Consider the following 26,638-nt stretch of genomic DNA (forward strand, 5'->3'; position numbering starts at 1 on the left):
ATGTGCTGCGCGTCAACAACAGCGTCTTCTTAATCCCATGGTTCGCGAGGCCATTGACTATCCTATTACATAGAGAGAACGTTGGCGCCTCTGTCTACGTGGAGTTTCTTAAACGAGCACTTCATCCGACTTGGGAATGCCGGGAAGACAGAGGTTTCTTACTTGGTCTAGGCTGGTGCATAACTACGCCCTGAAATATAACTACGACTGCAGAAATATAAATTTCTGGAAAAAAAGAATATTGCAAGTAAACATTGTTGTAAACCAAAATGTTCCATAATTAAATCTGCTCACTCTACATTAAGATCAATGAGCAGAAAAGATGGGTGTAAACTAGCACCAAATTTGTCCACGTTGAGAGAGGCCTGCCTATTCAATCGCCCAATATAGCTAACCATCGAAACGAATTTTTTTGCGTTTAGCGGACACACTTTCAAGGACAAATGTTATTTTAAGAAATTGTTAACCTTTAAATAGTACTCTTGACGAGCTTCCATTTCGGCATTGCGAAAAATAGAAATGTTTCATTCGTGTCGTCTGCTATTGCAGGTTCATGCCGCCTTATGTTCTTCCATAGGCCTATCGTTCGTGCCACAAGAAATTTGCCCGAACCCTGCACCCTATATGCAAAACTTCATTGCGCGCGCAAAGTGAAGGCTCTCACCATGTTGTGGCGCTGCGCTTACGGATTTTTCGAAGGCAACCATTAATTAGGAAGTGGAAACCTGTACTACCAATAGTGAGTGACGGCTGTTTTCATGCTGACTAGTGCAACATGCGGTTATTTCCGTGAATTAATTCATGATGTGGAAGTCGCCTCTGCGTGCAATGCACGGCAACCGCCATACTTCGAAATGAAGAAAATGCAATTCTCAACGAGTATGCGGTTAACATAAAACGGCGCCTGCCGAAGTATTTTGCCCTTTTAAAATTTAAGTGTCTACGAGACTCTTACGTGAAATGTGCAGAGTGGACAGTGTAGCAGGCTGTTGAGTTTTAAATTCACAAAACTATTTATCTCCTTCTTTCACCTTTCAATGCACAGGTTCCCACCAGACAAACCTAGATTGCTGCGCGAATAGCTTCACGACAGTGGGGCAAACGGACTTCAGGGCCATCAGGCAACAGACACACTGCGCAGCTCACTTCGAGTCAAACGCCTTCGGATGCTTCGGATCTCAAATGAAATGGCTGCGCAGCTAGATAATCACATCCCCACCAAGCGCACAAAACATCAATGAAAATGAATCTTACAACCCCAAATCCAATCCGCAGAACAGTCAACAAGCCACCAGATGTCAGTCTGAAGTAATGTCTTCCCGGTATGCCTACGGCGTCCTTGGTGAAAGAGGTGCAGTGCCACCGGCTTTCCGCCTAGTGAATATTTAGAAACTCTATGGATGTAGCTGCGCGAAGGAGCCTACGCTCGGTCCTGCAGGCCGAGCGGCGCATGCGCAGTCCTTGTTGCGTGTGAGCCAATCGAGGGCGTCGCGCTTGTTGCGTAATCCGCGCGTCCGCGAGCAACTCGTCTCGAGTGGAGGCGCGTGCATTGAGGCGTCCTATCCCGTGCGGAGCCATGGCGCCATCCTTCGGCGCGGCGCGGAACCAGTTGTAAACAGTGAGGGCGGCAGAAGGAGGTGGTACAGTGTACTCGTTATGGTCCTGGACGTTCCACATGCCGCCCGAGCGACGCGGCGGGCGGATGGTTGTATTGGGCAAGACGAGACTTTGCCTTGCAACGAGGTACACTCTCTGGAATGTGCTACGCCGGTACTGAATTCACGCTTACGCCTACTGTTGACCACGGGGGAGAGAGAGTGAATTTTATCGTGCGGCACAGCTCAGCCTATGAGCTGTTCTTCATGCGCAAGGGGGCCTGTAGTCATACTGCGCCCTCCTTGAGCAAACAATTTCCCGCAGCACTTCTCAACTGCTCCATCCTCTTATACGCTAGGGCATTGTGAGAGTTGCCTTCAAGAGAAGGAAACGTCACCAATGCTGTTTAATGTGAGATGCTGCCTCCATCGTTTCCTCCTCACCATGAGTGACCTAATTATCCAGATGATCAACAGTGCTGTGCTTAAGGCCGCCACAGTGTGAAGCAGGCCGTCGTAGGACCCATGGTGATCCCGGTAGTAGCCTGCGAGGACCAAAAAATAATAAATTGGCATGAGGATGAAGCGAGCAATTCTGTCACTCTTGGTGGTTTCATCGCAGATGCGGAAATGGCTGGCAGTCAACTTCAGCTTAGTGTCTCTTGTTTGCCCAGAGCTGAGCGGGTTTTGCCATCGTTGCTCGGTTCCGTAGGGGAATCATGCGTGCACGTTTTTGTGGCTTCAGATTTTTGCAACAGGTAACAAAGAGGCAACAGCGTGCTTGGAATGATTATCTACGCACTCCTTCGAACGCCTTTGTCCCCGAAAACGGCTGCGTATTAGTGCGAAAGCATTTAATCTCACCAATACTGGCCAAGAATCTTGTCACCGTTCGCAAGCGTATGTACGTTTCGTTCGACCTTGTGCCCTTGCTTAACAACCCGAAGCGCGGAACTAACTATGGCTTTACTATGTTGAAGTGTATTCTCCCATAATATTGGAGCACCACTCTCTAAAGCAAACTACACAACACGCCTTTTTCTCTCCTTCGGGAACTGTTCATTGATTAGGTTGTATTTATGACTGCGTTGAAATGCACTTAGCATTACTTTTTCCCGTTTCCTTGTTTCGCTATGTATAACGTTTCTCCTGTAATGAAGTTCACTCCATTGTAATACGAATGAACTGTCTCTGCTAATGTCAACTTCTAGCGGCGATGAGGCCTGTCAAGCGGTTATTGCGAACCGCTTTTTTGTTTCGTCACCTACGGTTTTTGTATAACAGACGCTCAAATAAGCATTCGAGCATAAGCTCCTCGAGCATAAGCATAAGCATACGCTATAAGCATAAGCTACTCGAGATTACTCGGGTAAGTTCGGGTAGTAACTCGGGTAGGTTCGGAGGAATGGCGCACCAGCTGCGCGAAAGGTTGCTGGAGAAGAGCGACATAGGTGGCACATTCCCTACAGTTGGTTGTTATGGAAGCAGCCACCTGCCAGTGCAGCCGTGTGGCGCATCGCTTAACCGCTGCGCGGGTCGTGGTAGGAGGATTCGCCGCGGTCCATGAATGTTAAATAGAGAATGACCAATTCTGCATACATGGGCATTAATGATTAACCCATTAACGCTATTGCATCATACCTTTAAGGCGGAGCTTAAGTGTTCCCAGCAATTGAAGAACGACCAGTTGCTTTCGCACGTCTTCTCGGTTTAACTACGTTAAATCTCTCCCAATTTTTTAACAGAGTGGTTGCTTGCACACTGTTTGCTGCAGAAGTGGGTTTGCATGATGTAGCCTAGTTGCCGGTTCTTTCCTGAACGGTGTCAAGGGGAACAGCTGAGCAGACGGTTAAAAAGAAATGCGATGCAGCATGAAAGTGTTCCAAGGTTGTGTCATACCTAGAGGCAGAGCAGACTACAGCCGACAATTGCAGAGTGTCATTGAGAGCGAGAGCTTCGAAAGTTATCTTGGCAAAGCGTGCCTGAGCGTCAGTGCTTAAATATATTGTTCTGAGGATGCCTATTACGCGGCAGCGTTTACAGCTCGTTCGGTCGAAAATCCATCAGCGTTGTAGGCACCGTGCGTCGGAAATAATCGGGGGCTGAGTAAAGAAGTCGTATCATGCCAACAGTTTGCCGCAGAACGTTCCGGATGGTGTTTTACGATTCAGCGTTTCGTTCCTAGTTAGAGCCTAGCTTGCTGCATGGGATTCGTGCCGGCGACCTATAATCCGGGCTGCATAAAAAAATCGTGCCATAGTAATTCGTGGTTGTAGTGATTGATGATTGATTGGTATGTGATAGGCGACAACAATTTAACGAAATAATTGTAATTAATTGCTAAATAAAAAGAAATGAAAAAGTGAAAATTTTAAAGATGTCAAACTCCTCAGAATAAATTAAAATCCATTTCTGGATGATGCTAATTAAGAAAGTTTACAGTGAAACTGATCAATTAATTGAAACAATTGAAAAAAAATGAAAAATGTGTTCAAAGCTGTCAAACTGCTCACGATGGAAAGCCTAACCAACTACGCTGTTGCGTCATACCCTTTATTAAGGCGGAACTTGAGAGTCCTCTCCGATTTGTCTTGAGATAGCCAGCGTTGGTCAATAAGCGACGTGTACCGCCTTTCTACCTCCCTTTCAACTTTTTCTCGCTTCTCAGACCCTGAGAACTTCGCCCACGTGGATGATTTCTGCGAAGGTGTTTGATCTCGTTATTACCAAGTAGACGTTGACGTGACTACCTGGGCGGCACCTCCAGTGTGGCACCGAAGAAAGCATGATTATAGATTTAAACATCAAAGCAAATACATGTCTTTAGATTAAAGCTAAACTCCTCTCCCATACTCCCCCCCCCCCCCCCCCTCTTGCACGCGCACACACATCTAAACTGACGGAAGGACTGAGACCACACTGCTTGCGAGAAAAATGAGATAAACAAGAAAATCTTGATGGTCATTAACTTATACATACCGACCAAAAGTGGCCTTGTCAAAAGGACGACCCCAGAGAAGAACACCATTCCGCCTATCATGACAGGCAGGGAGTCGACTCCGAAGTCATTGACTAGGAGCGGTGCTTGCAGAGAGATCCTGGCCCCGTTACTGGCGCCTATGAGCGCTGAACAAACCAGCATCATGGGGAAAGTCGTGAACGAGGCAAAAAGTTCGAAACCAGCGGCTTGTACCAAATAACCCACGAGCATGACCGTTTCCAGGGCCAGCACGCGTGAGTCAACGATTACACCACTCACGGGCCGCAGGAAAATGTCCCCGGCTGCAAAAGCATTCTGGAGAAGCACGGCTCTAGAAGGTTCAACACCTCTGTCCGTCGCGATGTCCACCGATAACAACAGGAACGTCGTCAACCCTAACAAAATCACCGAGAAGCTCATGGCATCCACAACGAACGGCACTGTTGCGAAGTTTCGCACGACTGCAGAGAAGCGCGGGCGACTTTCCTCGCCCCTCTGAACAACGAGGCATGGATCTTCGTTGGCGGCTGGATGATTCTTTTTTCGTGTATGCTCAGGCGGCGCCGTTCGCTCCATCCAGGCGGGACTTCGGAGCACAATGGCGGCGGGGCAGGCGTTGAGCGTGACGGCTCCCAGGAGCAGGAAGGTGCCCCGGATGCCGTAGGCGTCTCGCACCAGCTCGGCCAGCGGTGGGGCGAACATGCCGAGGGCGCAGGCGGTGAAGACGAGGCTACAGGCGGTCGCCCGCCGCTTTTCGAAATGCTGCGATACCAGTACGTTGACGGCGACGTACGCACCCGACACCGAGAGTCCTGCAGAAAAGAAGTGTGAGACGAGGTGTCCACGTAACAATGAATGAACACGTACAGCCGCCCACAGACTTAACACGAATGACGGAACGCGTGGCCTGGACTGCTGTCAGCGCCACGAAGCGATAGTCATCGGTACGAGATAATACTATCTGCATGCTTACGGTGGCAGACGATAGCTGGTGCGCAGCTCGCTTTGATTGCAATTAGTGATTGCCGCGATAAGAAAACTGATAAGAGCGTTGTGCATCGGCGAGCAAAAAACGCAGAAACGCTCCCGTGACAAGCGCGCTGTCCTCGCGGCGATCAGGCACAAGCGAAAAAGCAGTCAAAGCTAGAGTAAATTCAAGATGGTTCTTTGCGTTTCTTCGGAGGGGCACAGGACTTCTCCAATCGTGAATTCGACGGTGTTGAAGGAGCAGACGATCATTGATGCCAGATGATGGAGACAAAGAGAAAATATATTTACAGGATGTACAAGGGAAAACTGCGTTACAAGTTGAGTCACACAGGCAGTCAAACTGTAACTTAAAAGAAAAGACCCCACACAGAGAAACTCGACAAGACCTTACTCATCGACCCTAGGTTAGAGTCTAGGTCTGTAGAATTACGTGCCACTGCACGGAGCCTCTAGCTCAACTAGAAAAGACTGCCCTCCAATGATTTTACATGCAATTTTAAAGCTTGTTCAAACAGAGAAGTTAGGGCAGTCATATTTCGAGGCCCGCCCTAAGCTTCGATAACCAATGCAGGTAGCCACAGCCCCTGAAGGTTGTACCCAACTTCAAGCCTGGGGCTTGGCCAAAAAGAAACAGAAAAACACATAAAACATTCTGAAAACCCTCTCCTCGGAGGGGAGTTCTCGTCCTTATTGCTTGATGCTTTCCCCTTTCCTGCCGCATCCTCGCGTCGCCTCTCGAAGGATGAAACGTTTTTTTTTTCAGCTAATTGCCGGGACCACTAATCCACTGGATCGCCGCAGGAATCTCAGACGGCGGAGAACCGCGACGCTTCGGTGCCATCGAGAATGCCAAAAAAGAAAAAAAAAGGACCCATCGCGGAATGCGAGGTGGTTCGCATTCTGCCGCAGTGGGAATGCTGCCCAAGACCAAGCGGCACCACGTGCTCGTTGTGTGCGCCTCGCATGCTTTCCTGGTGCGCTTAACAAAGCCAGTTGTCTTGGGCCGTCCCAGCTGTGCTGTCAAGCAGCCAGTGTCTCCTGCGCCGTTGCCACTGCTTGCGGGGGGGGGGTTGAGCACGCGGGAAGGGGGAGAGCTCGGTGCTTCACTGATGTACGCGTTGATGAAGCGCGGCCTTACAGCTAACTGCGCACCAGTTATCGCCAGCCACCGTAAACTTGCCGAGAGCATTATCTCGTACCGATGACGAACGCTTCGTGGCGCTGACGGCAGTCCAGGCCACGCGTTCCGTCATTCCTGTTAAGTCTCTGGGCAGCTGTACGGCTTACCAATTTTTTAGTAATGTCACGACAGCGTCGACCAGACGCTCGTTCAGCGTCGCATGCCGGCGGCATGCAGTGTCGGAACAGACGAAAGTATGCGCATGCGTATAGGGAGCTTGCCTGTTGGTGCGTCGTCTGCACAGCTGTTCTGCTCACGTGACGCAAACCCCTCTGCTCGTCTGCTCACTGCCGCACCAGTCGCCCTTGCCAGTTGCTTGCGGCACCTGGCAAGACCTCTGCGCGCATGCGCGTGCTTTCGTCTGTTTCTCAATGCGGCCTGCATGGGACGCTGAACGGCCGTCTGTTCTAAAGGACTTTAGTCTGTTCAACGCTCCCGTGAAATTAAAAAAAAACTGGACAGCTGTACCCTGACATACAGTGCACGGCAGCAACGCATGCAAACTGCCAAGCCTTTCGCTCTCGCCATGTGCGAAGGAGAGAAAAAGAAAGTAGTAGCTTTCTCCAGCTATAGGAGATCACTAAGAAAAACCGCATAAAATTTTTGCCCCACAGTAGAATTCAATTGCTTACTTTTCGTGTCTCTCTTAACGCTCTCTTAAGCAACAAATTAGGTATTCGTGGCAAATGCTCATAGTCAACGGGCAGCTTGGTCATGTCATACACCCCATAGCGCCAAGTCATGCATAAAATGTGCGTTGCAGTTACGTAAAAGAGAACTGATAACGTCGTCCACCGAGCTGGGATATTCCGACGAATAAATTGCTTCAAAGGAAAAATGAAGTAATGTAACAAAAAATTGTAAGAGACACTTAAGCTCCGCCTTAAGGGTGTGACGCAATAGCTTTAGAGGATTAATGCCCATATAAAATCCGCGCTTAACCAGGAAATACGACTGTGCCTGCGTGGTCTAAGGGGAGTATGTGCGATTCAAAATGGAATTGGATGCTGGAGGGTTCGACTCCCCTCAGCCTCCCGTCTGATTTGGGAAGTCCGAGTTGACAGCTCCTCCTAAATCGACCCTGTCACGTGACGTCACACAACACTAGGACCAATGTGTGCCCAGCCATGTCAGCTGCCGGCTGCCACCTTCCAGAGCCATGTTTGTGATTTTTAGCTCACTACGCCAGCACCGGATTTTTTCCAGAACGGAGCCTTTAATGCTATCCCGTTAAAACTCGCACTAAACGACAGGCGGCCAAATGTACATGCCACACAAAGCAAATAATTTCTAAAGAACAAATGGGGCGGTAAGTTTGGCATATTCAGGTTGGATTGAGATGCTAAAGCGGCACATTGTATTACATGAATGTGCACGAGCATAACCAGAAATTCTGGACGAGCGCATTTTTTCAGTTGTTTATGAACGCAATTTTTTTCGCATATCGTAATATGGCGCGATCACAATTATTAGGCCATAGATACCTCCTCGGGACGTGCGTGGTTTTTGATACTTATTGAAAAAAAAAACGCAGCTCATTGGTCTTCTGTAGATGGGAGTCTTAACTACTTCGTGCGGGAGAATGACGAACATTACAAACAAGATTTCGCTACACATTGGGAGATTAGACCACTTCCATCAATATTATCTTAACAGTATCTTACAATATTCCACAGCTGCCTCATAATTAAAAGTCATCTCCAAGAAAGCTGTACTTATGCGAAAACCGATGCGTGCTCGGCTAATGAATATGTACTACGTAGATGCAGCCATTTCCATAGAAACATGAAACAGGCTGTTTGCTCACGCTAGGGAAACTGTGAATAGGAGAAATAATTGATTGTCTTCATGGGAGTGCTTAGTTCAACAATAATTAATAATTATTTAGCTAATTAGTAACCAATTCCTAAACGTTTAGGGGTCTTGGGTAGAGTACTGGGTAAGAGGCGTGTGAGAAAAAAGACAACGAAGTAAGTGAAGCAATGAAGGCATTGATGTGCTTCAGAGAAAGCGCGCGTCCCCAGCGCGATAACGACGCTGAGAGGGGAAGTGAAATGGCGAACTACGGCGAGAGTTCAACGATAACCCCTCTGTGCTCTCCATTCCCTTCCGTGATCGCAACATGGAGGAAGGAAAGAGCTCAGGAGAGGTGGCGACGTCACATTTTTTGAAGCCGACTCCCCCCTGCGTCCCCCTACTTGGCCACTGTCTCAGCGCGCATGCGCATGCGCAGCAGACAATGCAGCAGACGACGACGCTGCACCCAGCGTTAGTATTGGCTTCGCCGGCGGCCAAAGACCCCCAGTAGTCCTTGCGAAAGCGCGTGACTTCTGGCACATTTTTTGCCATGCAGCTCGGATAGCGAGGGCCTCTCCTGGGTTTTCCTTTCTCCATGGATCGCAAGGACCTCAGGGTTGCTCAACTGACCTCTCCACATTCAGATGTGATGGCTTGCAATCTATCGGCCACCTACGATAAGGTTGCATAGGTCTACATCTCGAACTGATAGTGCACCCCGCGCAACCGCGAGGTCAGCCACGACTCAAAAAAGAGGGCCAGTCGCCGTTCAGGGGCCGTATATCAATCTTGATATAAATCTTGATATATGGCTTCCAGGCGGGCACTTCACGAACTCGATACTCTAGGAGCATCAAGTTCAACATAGCTCGAAGGAGCACGCCCACATCCTCCGCTGGCTCAACTACGCCCCGGCAACTAAATATCACCAGCATAACTGTAAAGGCAAACTAAAGGGAGATAATAAGCCAAGCTTGACTTGTCACGTGATAGAAAATACGTCATTCTTACCGAAGTGAATATGTATGCACCTATCGCTGATTCCTGCAACTACGCATATTGACGTCAATCTTAGCCGACCAGAATTCGTTGATTCGCTGTCTCGAGCAACGCTGTTTCGCCGTCAATGGGCAAGTACCGTCGAAATATGAGGCAAGCAGCTCGGCGATCGTAGCCAACAATCCAAAGAGACTGATAATTAAAACAACGCAAAACAGACAGAAAGACGAGGCACCAGCCCGACTGATTGCACAGAACGCGAGGCGTTATACTCAGTATAACGCCTCGCGTTCTGTGCATTCAGTCTCCGTGTCACCGCTGAGAAAGTATCGCAACCCTGCAGAAAAAAAAAAAACAACAGCCGTACAGCTAACTGCTCAACGGCTTGAACCAGTCATGGCCTAGCAACGGGCTCCCGTCATTTCTCGCTAGAAGGAGCAGCAGTTCCCTATTCGCCCCTTGAATATACTAATTATGGCTTTTCCCATGACGTCAAGACCTTACTTCGTCAAGGTGACGAGTTGTGCATCTGATTGTTCCCGGACGATACTTCTCGCGACTTGCAGCTTTTAATATGCTTAGCGGCCTATAGTGCCCCTATAGCTGCCCCCGAGACTATACTTCCACTGGCATGTTCTGGCTCCAAATGCTCCAAGTGACAAAAAACATATGACTGTTGTTCTTGCTTGGCTGATCTAGAGTTACGTTTTCGTACTTAGTATGCGCTAGAGTATAGTGCGGCACCTAGTTAGATGCTGCATCTGTCTTTTCTTCGTGCGACACTTCTTCGCTAGTTTTACTTTTATTGGAACAGGTGAAGCACACCTCGTTCTTGAATTTGACACGACACGCATTGTGCTAGCTGTAACATCGCAAACACCTTTCGCCCGGAACACGACTCGACGGTCCCCCGCTGGCTCTTTTTTGGTCGCGTGCCCCCTCTCGCGGTCATTTCTGGAGATTCTTGCTTATGATTCCTCATCACCCGCTGGTCTTTAGAGCCTGTTTCTGATGCCACTTCGAGGTAATCTTTAGAGTCAAGTTTTTCTCCGTGACCAACCATCTCTGAACTATACACCGTCCCTCAGTCTAAAACTCAACGGTCATGTACAAATACATACAAGGGAAGCTGTTTCTCGTTCTGGGCGTAAGTCGGAAACGCCGTCAACTACAGATTCGCCGTACTACTCGTTTCCAGTAAACTTGCCTTGAGTACAGTTCGGGCTGCTTCGGGTTAAACTGGTCCTTCACGGCATCAACGAGGACTTGGCGCTCGACATTTGGCGGTCGCTGATGTTTTACGTTGTTGCTATATCAGTAAGAACGTTGCTTCGGCCCAGCAGCTCAGCAGAAATGCACTCGTGTCGGCATTGTCCATTAACTTGCTAGGAGCGGAGCACAGCTATAGATGCGCTGAACGTATTCTTTTCACAGAGAATTTCCTTCTAGGTTAAGCCCGCCGAAGCGCCTGTCGAAAGCCATCCTGCCAACTACGTCTGGCCCCCGCACGGGTTAGACCGTGTCTCGTCGCCACTGTAGTGACCGCTCGGACGCAGCAGCGGCGCTTGAAAACAGACGTTTGTTTTGTGAGGTACTGCATCGATTATACAGACACGGTGCTGCTGCTTATCGGCAGGCGTGAAGAACTGCGAAAGGAAAATTCAAGATTACATGTTCACGCAGCATGCGCTATCATGACCAGATCGCCACGTTATTCCAGTAGTGTTCCCGGAAACAATCTACCCGTCTAGGGTAACACCTTGCTTTGTTTTGCTATTTTCTGGTAGAGTTTCTTTAAGCGAGGAATTAGTACACGGCTAATTTGAGTTTATTGATTAAATGTCGGAGATGCCTTTGCCGTGCAGCCGCCGTACGTAGTCATTATGATGATGAAGTATGCAGCTAGTGCTAGAATTCGCCGCTACTCAGATGTTCGCCACAAAATATTTGGATTAGTTTACCGTCTCATTCTTACCATGAATGATGCCGAAGACAATGATGAGAAAGACGATTCCATCGGCAAAGCAACACGCGCACAAAGAGAGGGCAGCCAAGAGTGGGCAGACGAGGAGCACAGCCCGGCATGAGTAACAACGGCACAGGATCCCGAACAGGGGGCCTGCATTAGAACAGGACAAAGGTTACCCTTGGCAGCGCCACTCCACTGCAGCATTGCTCGGCACGCTGTGCAGAGCTAGCAAGGCAGTAATGGTTCGCGAAACAGTGAGGGTGGCGGTCACTGGTGGCCCGGCATAACGGAACTGTCTGGCATGACAGCGTAACCGACGTAACTTTATCCAGGCTTACAAACGGCTAATGAGTTCTGCAGACTCGAGACCAAACCAGGGTTTTTACTTGTCGTCCTGCTGTAGTGTTGGTATTCCTCAAGGCCATAATCTTAATTAATCACTGTAAATGAAAAGCATTGCTCGAATTTTCGTGTAACAATGTCAGTTAGAGCATTTTAAGCACTTTTGAAGACACCGACACCGAACAATAAGTTTGCTCTAGAAGAAACAGGAAACGGTAGAAATAGGTCTAGCTGATCGCTGGAGATGTGCCGAAGTGCTGCCTGCATCATCTCCACTATATTAGCATGCAAGATTGTCTACACACTTAATATACATTGTTTTGCCCTGGACTCACATAATACCCTCGTAATTAAGATTCAAGTCGGATAAGCAGCCGTCGCACCTTTAGGTCGCAAATTTTGCAACGAATAATTGTGGCAAATCTGCCAGTCTTGAGTTCTCACTACGGCACGTTACCGTTGCGGACGGATAAAGTAGCCATCTGCAAGCAAGGCTGCTGTACAAGCCTGATTAAACAAAACCCTGTGAAACCCAGTAACGTGTCGCACCTCCGAGACTGATGAGACTTCCACTAAGGACAAGCGGCCAGGCCGCCAGCTGCCTGCTGACGCCGTAGGTGTCGACGATGCCGTAGAAGATCACCCCTGCCGCCTGCTGACCGAGCATGACCAGAAAAAGGACCAAGCTGGCAAAGGCCGCAGTCACCCAGCTCCAGCGGGAGTCCAGGCCAAACTGCGGATCTCGCATCAGAGAGGCCTCGCTGCGCCCCATCCACGCGTTCCGAGATCACAACGGTGTGAGCAGCACGTCGCAGCGATATCCTCTGTCCGTTGGATTTCCTTTTTTATTGCGTCCCCTGCGTTCACAAAGACACTCCAGTGGTTTGTTTGCGAGTTATCTTCCCCATCTCATCCCTACAGGTAAAGATCTCCGCTCCTGTACGAGCACCTGGCCATTGCCTAATTAGCCGCTGTTAGATCGGAACCGATTCGTTAAGACTCGATTTTAATTCATAGTCCAAGTGCGGATACGGTGTATCGATTGCCTGCAATATTAGGCGAGGTGAGGAGCTGCACTGGACAAGGCCAAGTCATGGAACGGAGGTGTTCACGCGAGCTTCGCTCTCGAGATGTAGTGTTACTTGGTCAAATGTATAGGGAAATTCCCCAAGGTAGAGGAGATTTATAATAAGGGAGTAATTACACATTTGCATCCACCCAAGGGGAGCCATACGGCTACAAAATACAGCTATTCAGTGGATGCTAATGAGTAATTACTCCCTTAATGTGGTATTCCTTCCGCTGAACTTTCCGCAATGTTTCAAAATGAAGGAACCAATATGAGGCATTGTTGGGAGCTACGTAGCGTTGCAGCTGGTGCTTCCTCTGTTCTAACCTTAATAGCGAGACGACTGTGCAAGATGAACAAAATAAAGATTCACTCGGACATTAACTTGTCTTGAAGAGTGGGAACAATACAATAAGCAGTCCGGTTGCCGAAAGTATTCTGAAGAAAGGTTTACCCGTTGGTGGAAATACGTATTTCGATACTTTTTTGGGAGCGTACTCGCCGGCACTTCGAACATTACCTCTTGAGGGTGCCTGCTTCCACTTGTTATCAGTGAGTTTACCTCGGGACGCTGCATGGGTCAGGATCGCGCGTTCCACAAAGCACTGACGAAATGCAGCACAGGAGCGTTCGCTGCCTGTGTACTCAGAATGCAGAAAAGGCGGCGTCTGTTGAATACGCTTTCTACTTTCTTACACGAAAGATGTGGTACTGGAAATTCGAACGCACAGTAATATCCGTCACGCTTGATTGTTTGTATTTTCAGCCTGAAGACCGGCAACAAAAATGAAAAAAAGGGGCTCAATAAAAGAGGGTGAAAGAGGCACGTTTAGAATATAGATGCTTTTTTTAGAGTGTCGTAGTACCGTTTCCTCACTGGCTTTCCTCAGTGCCGGAATCACGGGTGCCGTGAGAATAGGAAGATAGCGAAACGCTACTTGTATGGCTGAGTTCAGTTCACAAAGGTAAACCTTTGATTTCGTATAAAATTTACATCGTGTCCTGTTAATCCCATAAGCAGATTTTTTTTTTGCGCTAGCGTTACCTTCATTGCGCACTTCATGCATGCGAAACTGCGAACTAACGAGCGCATAAGTCAACGTAAAAACTGCAAAGAATTTGGTTGCAAAATAGCGGCTCTCACTTTAACCGTCGGCATGTTCCGGAACAAGACGTTCCCTATAAGATCCTATGGTGTTTTTCTTGGCTAGGTGGGAAATTGGAGCCTGCTATAGAGGCCAATAAATAAGTTTACGCTTTTTCCTATCTGAGAGCTCATGTGTACGAGGAAACGAGTCCCGGTGTAGTTAGTACAATGCTCCTTCCAGTGCTCCTTCTAGGGCTGCCACTAACAATCTACACCGAACGAGGTGAGTGCTGTAGGAGGCTAGGAAGAGCTCCCTTGCGCGGTCCTTCAGGAGGCGATAGACTGCAGCATAGGCTAGCAAGCTGACTTAGCGGGACTGAGATGCACAGTACCTGATCAGGCAATGGTTCTGGCGGACAAAGTTGCTCGAGCCTCTGAGCCCGGGTTCCCCGCATATGTGTGTCTGGCTCGTTCGGTGGCCACTGTGGGCAGATTTTCCCCCCTCTCACTTCTGCCGGCAAGGGAAGTGCGTCCTTTTCATCAAAGGGACGCCGGCACTCGAGATACGCGCGTGCTGGCGTCTCCCGATCACAACGTGCGGCTTCATTCGGTCGATGGCTCGCTTATCGGAAGCAAACCGAAATGCGATATCACGCCACGTTCCTTACGCACCCATGACAGGCAATGAAAGGTTCCTATAGGTGCTCGAACACAAGTTGAACTGCTACTGTCACACGAAACTGCATCCTGGGCCTCATTCAAGCTGTGTAAGCAGATTTTTTTTCCCCCCAGGTGGCCTTCACGCTATTTCCTGGAAAACCCCAAGAGACCTTCCAGCTACTGGTTATTCTGGTTCTCGTCCATGGGGGTTTAACCTCCCAAAGCGATTCAGGCTATGAGAGACGCCGTAGGGAAGGGCTCCGGAAATTTCGACGACCTGGGGTTCTGCGCTGACGTCGCACAGCACACGGGCCTCTTCCCGCTGCTGCCCTGAAAATAAACTGCATTGAACTGAATTGAACTTAATCCACGTTGTGCGCTGATGGTCCGTATCTGAGCTTTGGGGACATGCTTTCATCAGCTTTGCCTTGAGATTGGGGCAGCGGCAAGCTGTTGGCTTTCCAGTACGCATGATGAAATAGAATTAATTTTATTCATGCCAAATAAGAGGGATGACACCAGCAGGAAAGAGGCCGGTGGACTGGGCAAGGTTCTACGTCCCATATTTGGCACTTGAAAAGCGGTAGCGATGCCACAAAGACAATATTTATCAAAGTCTAGTACAATGCAGTTTAGAATAGTTCCTGAACGAAGGAAAAGCAGAACACTGAAGAAAACAGTCAGCAGTGGTCACTGACTTTAACCGCGAGTTAATATACGCGTGTAGAGTCAAGATACGAAACCTTTTGTGTCTTTGTATATCATGTTTCCATAACATCATGCTTCCATAACATCATAACATATCATGTTTCCATAAGCACATAAAAGTGTCTGCGAGACGAACGACAAGTGCATTCTCATTGCAGCGACATATGCTGCGCACAATGCGTTTGTCTTCCACGGAGGTTTCCAAGCCTGCGTTGGGAACGAGAAGGCCGTCGGCATCACACAGCCACCGGGGAGCAAGTGAGTTGTGTTTCCCCTTCCGGTGGCGATGAGAGGAAACTACTTGATGATGAAATCGGGGTTTCTTGATGACCCGGTGGTTCTACTCGCAAACATTCACATTACTCAAGGAAAGAAGAAGGTTAACTATTTAGTTACAACATAGGTGAAAAAAACGAGAAGAAACAAAGCAAGGAGAAAACTATTTACATGACTAAATCGTGAATCAGACGAATTCAGCCCCGGCTCAACCCAGAGCGCTTGGTTTTAAACCCTCTGTCTCCGCCCTTAGCAGGGACAGCAACCAATAAGATAACAAACGACCCATCTCGCCAATCAGTGGTTAGGGAAATGAAAATAAGGTCCGCCCACTGATCAAAGATTGGGGAAAAAGTTCTGATTAAAACATTTGTGAAGGAGGTTTCAAATAACCACACAAACAACACAAATGCGACTTCAATTCCCCACGCCACCCACGGCACCACAGATGCTAGAAACATGTGCCGACGAGGCGATGACTCAGGTTGTTGACAGCAACCAAGGGAATAATCGTTAAGGGAATAATCCGTTTCCTGGTCACCCAGCACTCGGTCCCCACCCAGCTGTATCTCTCCCGCATCGCCGAAATCTCGTCACCCCTTGACGACGCACACATGTCGACAGCTGTATCTGGTTAGGCTTTTTCAAGGCGGATTATGCCCGAGGCGGCGCGGGTTAACAAGGACGTCCGCTGCAAGACGGAGGAAGTAGGAACCAGACGGCTCCCTTTGATGCGGCACGCGGCGCCGACACTGGCGCGGCCTTTCTCAGTCTTCGTTCGAAGAACGGTCAGCGAACTCCACAAAGTGTATGCCCCGAGCGATGGAGGCCATTGTGAAATTACCCATGCAGAATTGGGCTGGCTTCAACGTGAACCCAGAGGAGAAGGAAGCGGCAAGGAAGAGTGTATTTATTAAACGATCGAAACTGCTTGCTAGCCGGGATTCGTGTTCTCGCCTCGGGTTCTAGGGCGTGGGAGGCCCGTTTAACCTGTTTGACCTTTCTTTTTCGGGCTTCCTTTGGTTCCCCCAGGGCTGTCTCGTATTTTCTACTACATCCCCCGAAATAAGCTTCTACTTATAGTGATAAGTTTGTGGGATACCTTAGCCTTGAAGTTCGAGAGGGAAAAGGGCCTGCACTGGTCGGAAAAGCTCCCTGCCTGTGAGGATCTGCTCGTCTCTTCCCATCGGTCACCTCTGGCGGGACATCCGTTCTCGCCGAGCAGCAATGTCTCCTTTCTGTCTTCGCTGCTGGATGGGTCTTGTCAAGTGCGCTGGCATTAGTTCTGAAAGATACATGCAACTCGAGTGCTTCCAAAAAAAAATAATCTACGAGTGCGATGGGGTGCTCCAATATTCTTCGTAGTGCTCCGCGCGTTGATTCCGCCGAAGTGGTTGCAGGTGTGGATGGCAAACCTGTGATCCGACGACCGACAAGGAAATGAGCTGTGCTGGAGGCGTCTCGCATCCGACTGGACGCTCGAGAGGGGTCGGAGATTTACAACCGCCTCGGCATCTGTGAGAAGTGCGCGGAGGCCCTCGAAATGCAGACAGATTCTCCCGAGTCGCGTCAACGGACGGGCTGACGGAGTTAACGGGCTTCAGCTGAAGGAGTGTGTTGCGAAGGCAGGCCCTGACGGCCCTGACCACTCTTTCCAAGCAGCCGCCCCACCGCTGTTTCCACTATTCCACTCCACACAGATGTGCTCTGCCTCCTGGGTGGCTTCAACGCTTGTTACAAGGTCGTCAAAGGTCGCCCTAACCTGGGCTGAGCCCAGGCCCGTACCTTCACGCCTGGCCAGGTTGGGCAAACCAGCAGATTTACTGGCCGGTCAAGACCGCGGGCCGAACTTTCGAGCCGGCTCGAGCTCTTGCAGGGCTCTAGCCAACACTGAACTCTTAACTCTTGGTATGTCTGTCAGAACAGCGATATCATCCATATATGGCGTCAGTACTAGTAGGATATTGCGTCTACAGTTGGCTTAATAGCTGACAGAATGCCTCAACTGCTGTCCAAAGAAAATTTTCACCTGGTAGTTCTCAATTATAAAGGTCACGTGGGCCAGCCCGAGATGGGAGTTCTTAGAATGTGCGATCTGAGGCCAACCGTCGCTGCTTCCGCTACTGGCATGCTCCGACGCGCGCGGTCTCCAAGCACGAGGAAGTTGTACAACTGTATGAAGTTGTGTTGGCTACTCTTCAGCTACGCTAGGAAATGCAGCGCTCCATAGGTCCTGAACTACCCTAGATCTCCGGAGGCATATGCTGCCCACGGCGTGCATCATGCGAGATGAACGTGCTTCCACCAACTGTAGGGAAGCTAGAAGGTAAGACGCCAGTGTGATGGATATTGCAGTGTAGTTTTAGGTGTAGCCAATACGGAGAGAGCGGGGCAACCTGTTCGGCTTGGGGGCCGCGTAGCATCAGCGCGTTCGAGTAGTGACAACGGTGAAGGTTGGCGCACTCCCGATCATACAAATATATTATGTGGTAGTTTTGGGAGTTTGGACGACGTGTTGAACGAGAAATTTGCGTCTAGCTATTATTTTTTACGTATGCCCGGCCCGCTTCTGACAAAACGTTGTCCTAGAATGTACAAGAAAACACACGCCGAGCAGAGGACACTTCCGACACTTTGATCGAAAATGTCCGTTCCGTTAAGTGCCCCTGGCCAGCTGGTCTCTCTGCGCCCTGCCACTTGCACCAGTGATATCCCGTGCCTTAACCCTAAATTACCTCAATTAGACACAAAATCCCTACTTAGGGCACATTTTTTCTATGAAGCAAAAGCAGCAGCTTGACAAATCCGGCAATTTGGAAACTGCGAAAGAATTTCTATTCCTAAAAGCGCCGAAAGCCCCGTAAAAAATTCTCTTTTTCCAAATTACACCTCGAATTATCTGGAAAAAAAAAATTCCCGAAATGAAACATCACTGCCTCAAATGCACTGCATGAGGTAGAAGTACCCCTCGCAGGCGGTCGCGGAATGCGGCCTTTTGTTTATACCGTTTATTCATTCATTCCTTCTCTATAAACAAATCCTGTACCACACACGAGCGGAGGGCAGAACCGGATCCAGGTACAGAAATACGATTGAGCCACTCCGGAGCACTGCACGCACAAGAGCAATAGAATGCTGTACGAGCACGCACCAACACAGCTGATCTCAGCGAACTCTAGAGCTTCAGTGGAGGAGGATCAGCAGAGCTGCTGAAGTTCCGTGCATTGCGTTTTACATGAACGCCTGCCATTATCAGACGTCACAGTTGTCTTCGGCTTTTCTGCTATCGGGAGAAACAGACAGAGGACGCTTGTTTTCTTCTTCCCTCACGAAGTCAGCTTTTGCCTTTGAAGCTTTCCGTCGGCTGAAAATCAGTTTCACTGTCCAGACGCCGACCATCACAGCATTGATGACAGCCACAATGTGAAGAAGCCCACTGTACGATCCGTGATGGTCTCGATAGTGACCTGAGGCGATAATAAAAGAAAATTAATCTCCACCAGCGCACCCCCCATTATTCCTAAGCATCATAACATCGTTAAAAAAATTACGTTGATCATCAAAAGAGAACGCCGGAGTTGTGAAGTAAAGCTTGTAAGGCAAAAACCGTTGGGTTCCACGCAGCTGATTTTCCACTGCTCCCTGAGAAGCGCACACATGACTACGTCAATATTCTATGACCATACAAAAAATATTAGATAGTCTATAGGCTGTCCATAGACTTTTGTCTACAAAGTCTACAGACTCGCTATAGACAAATCTTAGAGAACAGTCTATAAGGCAATACATATGCTACAGACAGTCTATAGAAAATCTATATATTAATGGCCATACACTCTTAGGAGACTTGCTTGCAGAGTCTATACACTACGAATAGACAAAAAGAAATATCTATAGGAAGGCAATAGAGTGCAAAGAAGTCTGTAGACTGTCTATAGACGATTTTATAAGGGGATGGCTGAACACAAATAAAGAAAAATATTTTAGGTTATTCGGTTTAGCAAGAACCCTTCAATATGTGTTGGTTCAGTACGGGACGACAGGGTTGAAAAGCTGGCACACAGCACCGAGAACTGAAAGCCATTGACAAACGACGCCAACGCTGCCCGAGATTCTTTGAGAGCATACATGGCATGCTTTCGCATGAGCTGCCCATGAGCTGTTTTCTGTGCTAGGCTAAGACTCTCCTCATAACAAACTTCCTGCGATTCCTGCGATATTTCTTCGAGCAGACGCCAAGTGCCTGCACCAGATGTGGGAAGTTCGGGCGCATCTCAGATGCTTTGCGCGATAAAATGACGTCACTTATAGTTGCGGCGTGCCTTGGTTCCAAAGACAGCTGCTGTACTCTTCTTCAGTAACAAAGGAACTGTGAGTCGCCAATACATCTGGTGCTTCTCGCCACTACAGTGGTTTGTTTTCCTGACGCCCAAAGTTATAGTGTCATGTACAAGAGTTTGCGAGATGTCGTATCGCGGAAAAAAATTTACTTCTGCGCAGTCAGGCAATGCAGGTTAATAAAAAGCAGATGTGCATCAGGGAACATGCGTATTCCATCCGCAGGAACAAATACTGGCTGAGTAGCCAGCGAGCTAACTCAGGAAATTTTTTTCCGCGAATCCACATCCCGCAAATTTTTGTACATGACTGCACATATTGCGATGTCAATTAAAGTTTTCTTTTATACGTGTAGAAGGCGAACAGCGATAGGAAACTGGCACGCTACAGTTGGTCTGAGCAGCAGCACCGACGGTAGCTTAGGTCTAGCGTTGTTGCAAGGAATGCACAAACAAATAATCTAAATACATAACTGGGGATGTAGCTTGTCTCAATGAGTTTACTTAATAAAATGAAGGTTTTAAGAAAAATCACTGATGTAAACGCCTGCATCAGCTAGCCTAGCAAGATCACGGCCTCCAGGGACAGTAGTCTGGAATTAATCACAAAACCGCACAAGTCTCTGACGGTAATGTCTCCGGCCGAGAACGCGTGCAAGAGATACACTGCATGACGTCTGAGAAGGAAGGCACTTGCGTAAGCGACCCGTCGGTAGCGCTCACGAAGCGAGAGATAAACTTTTTAAAGAAGATAAAATGACTGCGTCCTCTACGCATGCCTGTCAGCAGAAGAAGATTAGATTACTCATTTCCATGAAGCTACTTGTTTTTGTGTCTTTTCATCTTAACAATTCATATAAAACGAATTACCCACGCAATAAAATCAGTTGATAGTTTGTATGTATCGTTTGTATGTGTCGTTCTTGTCTGTGTAAATCTTGAGTAGCGCAATAACAATGCCGAAGATACACTGTGTCTGATGGCAAAATTCCCCGGTCTTTGCCGAGGTCCACAGACAGCAGGATGAAGGTTCCCATGCCGAAGACCACAAAGGTGAAGGACACAGCGTCTACCACAATGGACACGGTCAGGAATTGCCACGTTGTTTCCTTTAGCGTCTTCTGCGGGCGTTCCTCGTTATTCTGCGACGCTGGGCCAAAGTCCAGGGCATTGAAGGAGTTGACGTTCCCCGTCCAGTCGTCAATGACTACGGGCTGGGAGATCTGCGCGGCCGAGGGCCGTCGCAGTGAGGTCCCCTCTCGTTCGCGACACACAAACGCACGGGGTTCTCATCAGGCAGCGTCGAGCAATGATTTTGTTCGCAGTGAAATGACACCAGGAGAACTCGCAGAGGTGTGAGCGCATCACCCGAGTAACGCAGGTCAGTTTTCACGACCTAGACGGGGCGCCTCAATTAATCCGAGATGGCGACGCTGCAGAGGACTACTTTTGAGGTCACCTTGTTGGGAATCCAGCTTGTTTTTAAAATCTTACGATAAAATCGCGCGTGTTTATCGATGGAAGAACCATTGTGTGAGTCAGATAGTCTTTTTAAATCGATGGTGTGAAGAAACGAATGAGAAACAAGGGAGATATCGCTGTCTGGCATTTCAAAACGGTCTCCGGCGTGGATGTGGAGTGGTATACCCGATCGATGCACGCTTTGCAGAGAATTTGAAATCAATTGCATCGACGACAGAGATTTGTGTACAGCCGGTTGACTGCAAAATCAGGATATCAGGTAAGCAATACCGACGATTGCCAATTTGCAGTGCTGCTTCGCACGAAAAGAGCCAGAAAAGTTTGGCAGTCAATGCCGCTTGTGGTTTACCTGATGAATCTCCACCCGTTTTGTTTTTTCATGCACATGAGTTTTACTAACCATATGCTATACTAAATGAATATAGGAGGAAGAGGAGAAGAAAGAAAGACAGGGAGGTTAACCGGGAGAATTTACTTGGAGATCCCCCTTGCTCGACTAGGGCTTCCTCTACCTATTCCGATTCTCCTGTCCTTCGGGGCCAACGCCAAGGGATATGCCCTGAAACCAGTGTGGGATTATATTCCCGACTTTATAATCCCAAGGCCAGCTCAGACTAGAACCACCTGCCCGCCTGCATCGTCTACATCCCAGAACCAGAGACATTCAAATCTGCTCTTCTTCATCTATGTTAATAATCCTCATTTTGTATTTGATTTTGATTAATTACTTACCACTCCTATCTGTACGCCTGAACGTCCCTGATAGTAACGAAATAAATAAATAAATAACATCAGGTAGATTCCTCTGCAAGAATGGGAATTGACTGCTTTTGTCTTTTCCGTTTTGTTTTTCTTTTTTTTGTACAAATTCCAGCCAGGCACAAAATTATTCAAATACTCCACTCCTTGTCCAAGAGAGCGTTCGTGTACGCAATGCACCCTGGCCAATCCGCCGCCGTGGGTAAGTGCCGTTAACCTGAGTACATCATCATCATCATCATCATCATCATCATCATCGTCAACCGGAAGAAGAAACCGACTTGCTACACTGCACAGGAGGAAGAAATGAGAACAGGAAACTGAAGTCAGTATGCGAAGTCAGTGGCGTATGGTAAGGTCGCAGCTTATCGTGCTGGCCCGACGCCCTCAAGAACCGGGTCAATGCCTGCGGCGCCTTCACCGCCGACGATCGCCGCGACCGCTTTCGCTTTGAGAGTTCTCGATAACAGAGCCAGGCGCTTCCTCGCTGGGCACAATGGCTTGGATCAAGACACTCTAGCGCGTGGAAAATAGGCTGTTTTTCAGCGCTGTATACAGGACATACGCAAAGAATAAGTGCTAGCCCTTACAAAAATGCTCTATAGGCAGTCTATAGACTTCTTATAGACTCTACTGTCTTCCTATAGATATTTATTTTGTCTATTCATAGTCTATAGACTATCCATAGATAAAAGTCTACTAAAAGAGTATGGACATGAATCTATGGATTATCTATAGATTATCTATAGACTGTCTATAGGATTTGCATTGCCTATAGGCTGTTCTATAGGGTTTGTCTACAGAGAGTCTATAGACATTATAGACAGGTCAGAACGCTGCCTTCACGTCTCTATAGTTTTTTGGTAATTTGTGCTTTAATCAGGGGGGCGCCGTTCCCTTTTTGCCACGGCGATGGAAGTGGAGGCTGCTGGGCCGCTATTGGAACCCGGTGGGTCGGCAGCAGCCGCGCAGAGGAAGCGCCTGCACCGCCAGAGTAACTCGAGCAGCCAGGGTACTGTTGTGTACTTGGTGCCAAGTGAAGACTCCTCGTCCTCTGCCGTCGACGGTTTCATACCCGTTGTTGGCAAGAATGCCAAGCGCAGACTACGTAGACAAGCCGAATCGTCCTCACCGAGCACGTCAACGGTGTCCTCATCAAGAACGCCAACGATCATCACGGCGCGAAGTTCCTCGGCGCATATAGCCTTGTTTGTGCCGTTGAACTCAACGGACAACTTGAACCTCCTGAACAGGCAAGCCATCTCTATTTATCTGGAGAGCCTCGTACCGGGAGGCATTCAAGATGTCAGAATAAACCCGTTCAAAAACGTCATTGCTATTGATGTGGTGGAGCGAAGTGCACTAGAGAGTTTAACCGCAATAACCAAACTCGGCAACATCAGTGTACGCCCCCTTATTCTCCAGGACAGCGGCACTACGGCTGGCGTAATCTACAACGTCGACATCGCCATCTGTGACGCAGATTTACCCATGTTGATCAAGCCGGCAAACAACGGCATTTTCATGATTCAAGTTCAGCGGTTAGGAAGATCTACATGCATCAAGCTTACCTTCAAGGGTGACTATATACCATCGTACGTGATGGTTGGACACTTTCGTAATCCAGTTCGACCTTTTGTGCCTAAGTCACTTCAATGCAGGAAGTGCATGAGGATCGGCCACGTGTGCGGCGTCTGCAGCAACTCCACCGTGTGCCCGCGATGCTCCGAGTCACACAGCGGTGATGTTTGCCGCGCGACTACCTTGAAGCGCTCCAACTGCCACGGCCCTCATGACTCTTCCTCGAAAGACTGCCCCCGTCTAAAGACCGAGCGGGCGGTACTGAAGCAAATGATGCGAGACCATTCTACGCACAAACAAGCCGCCGCAAAGGTGCGACGACATCGTTCGCGCCGCCAAAGGTCGTCAAAGAAAGCAGTCACATTTGAGAAGAATGCCCCAAACGTAAATGCAGCTTGTCCGCCTCCACCAAGAACCGTACCAAATCAAGGGAGCCCGGCGCTTGGTGAGGCTGGACCTGCTGCCTCCGATGCAACTTGGCCACCACTGCCAAAGCCTTCTACGCCTACTGTGTCAGGGATGTTGGTGCACTCAGGGCAGTGTGCAGCGCCTACGACTGATCCAGCCAACAGGCACGATCAAGGCCATGGCCCAGATATGCAAGTGATTGCAATGCTAACGTCACTAATGAATGCCATGCGTGCTCTGCTTTCCAGCCTACGAACGCCAGCAGCAAATAGCGCACTTCAAGTGCTGGACGCGCTACATCCAGTTCTTGCGGCTGTACAGTAGAAGGCATCATGGCTCCTTGGGACCTGTCTTTTCAAAAGAAAGTCAAGCAAGCTTTCATTTTCCAATGGAATGCTCGTGGGCTCCAGTCCTGGATTTTCGATTTACGGCACTACGTCTACGAGAATCACTTCCCCATTCTTGCGAATTGTGAACCGAAGACCCCGGCAATTTTGCGAATATCTGGTTACAAGGCATTTGCATCACCCACGCGCAACAGATCCAGCAAAGTCATCGTCTACATTCGACGCAAACTTACATATGTGCAACATTCAGTTCCTCCGAACGAAGACAATCAGTACGTTTTCCTGACAGTGAAGAGCTGAGACCTGACGTTTACGCTACTGGCGGTGTACTTGGCGCCCTCAAGTCGTTTCGACGCCGGAAGGTTGAGTGGTTTGATGGCAGCTACACCTGCTCCGTGGGTCATTATAGGTGACTTCAATGTTCATCACACCATGTGGGGAGGCGTTAGCATGGACGTTAGGGGAAGACAGCTTGTGTCCTTCGCCTCTGACCATGACCTCCAGTGCCTTAATGACGGAAGCCCGACCTATATTCGAGGGTGACTTATAGCAGATGCTTGGACTTGACTTTCCTTTCACAGTGCCTTACCAACAGCGTCCGATGGTTTTCGGATGTAGAAACCCATGGCAGTGACCATATCCCAACCTATCTGATTATTACCGGCCATTCCACATTTTCCCCAGCCACGTGTAGTCAGCGCATTGACTGGACAGTTTTTAAATTACTTATGGAGGCTGCTTGCACAGAGGGCTTCTCTACCGGTCTTGAACAAAAACATTAAGGAGGCCATGGAACACGTCACCTGCCCTTTAACCCTGTCGCTAACTACTCCGACTTTGACTTCGAATTGCAGCGACTACGATCACAACGGCGCAGGGCAAAGCGCAGATACCGATGCACAAAGTCGCGCCTAGACCTAAGAGATGCAAAGCGCCTACAGAAGAAGATTCAGCGCAAAATTCAGGCACTGCAAACACAACGCTGGGGGACATTTTGCCAAACACTTGATCCGTGGAAGCCTTTGTCACGCGTTTGGAGTGTAATTCGGGGTCTTCGCACGTCCCCTCAACAGCGCTACCCGTTCAAATCCGTAGCGTTCCACCAAAGGCGCAATGTGGTTGAGGTAGCCGAAGATTTCTGCGCAAGAATAACAGGCCCTCCGAATCCAGGCGCAACGCTGCACTGCAACAATGTTCCACCCTCGCGGGATTCTCGGATGGATGTAATATTCTCGATGGAAGAACTTGATGCTGCGCTGGCTTGTTGTAGGAGGTCTCATCACCAGGGCCAGATGGTGTGACGTACTCCGCACTTGCCAACCTTGGCCAAGAAACTCGACCGGCTCTTTTGGACACTTATATCAAGTCATGGACTGCTGGCATAGTTCCTCATGATCGGAAGACCAGTCATCTGGTTCCACTTCTTAAACCGGGGAAATCACCGCTCGACCTTTCATCACACCGTCCAATTGCACTCGCCAGCTGCGTCGGCAAAGTCATGGAAAGAATGCTGCTCACACGCGTGGAATGGTACTTGGAGCGATATCAGATTTATCCAACCTTCATGTCTGGGTTCCGACGGGGCCGCTCTTCTATCGACAACGTGGTTGACCTTGTAACGTCGGTGCACCACAGCAAAAGTTTGGAAAGATTGACCGTGGCATTATTTTTGGATATCAAGGGCGCGTACGACAACGTAACGCACCAGGCCATTTTGGACGCAATGGAAGCTGCTGAGATTGGAGGCCGCACGTTCAGCTGGATACGCAGCTATTTATCAGAGAGGTCGTTTTTTGTCCTGACTGCGGACGGACCAATGTCCTTACACCGAAATTCGCACGGAGTCCCTCAGGGTGGAGTGCTGAGCCCAGTTCTCTTCAACCTTGCTCTCATCGGCCTGGTTGACGTATTGCCACAATCTGCTCAGATCTCTGTATATGCAGACGTTATCTGTATTTGGGCATTAAGGGGGACCCGTCCTCAAGACCCTGCAAGACTTCAAAAGGCGGCATTGATATTGACATGTTATCTTCGCTTGCAGGGCCTGAACATTTAGACCGAAAAGTATTCAC

At 48.9% G+C, this 26,638-nt stretch overlaps 1 protein-coding gene across 2 annotated transcripts in view; it reads right to left on the reverse strand.

Moving 5' to 3' along the window:
- Positions 1-465: 465 nt before the first annotated feature.
- The window catches only part of LOC144120589 (monocarboxylate transporter 4-like), a 111,266-nt gene continuing 85,093 nt past the window's right edge, over positions 466-26,638 (reverse strand). The window contains exons 1-5 of one of the 2 annotated variants that reach the window (XM_077653160.1): positions 14,401-14,490; positions 12,402-12,709; positions 11,517-11,660; positions 4,575-5,387; positions 466-2,140 (exon numbers count right to left, since the gene is read on the reverse strand). In XM_077653160.1, the coding sequence (XP_077509286.1) occupies positions 1,974-2,140; positions 4,575-5,387; positions 11,517-11,660; positions 12,402-12,624 (1,347 nt within the window). In that variant the 5' untranslated portion in view covers positions 12,625-12,709; positions 14,401-14,490 and the 3' untranslated portion in view covers positions 466-1,973. Of the gene's footprint in view, positions 2,141-4,574; positions 5,388-11,516; positions 11,661-12,401; positions 12,710-14,400; positions 14,491-26,638 lie in introns of those variants that run through there. The other variant, XM_077653159.1, reaches the window with a different exon arrangement.

This window comes from Amblyomma americanum, chromosome 2 (genome assembly GCF_052857255.1).
Source record: "Amblyomma americanum isolate KBUSLIRL-KWMA chromosome 2, ASM5285725v1, whole genome shotgun sequence".
Classification (NCBI taxonomy): Eukaryota; Metazoa; Arthropoda; class Arachnida; order Ixodida; family Ixodidae; genus Amblyomma; species Amblyomma americanum.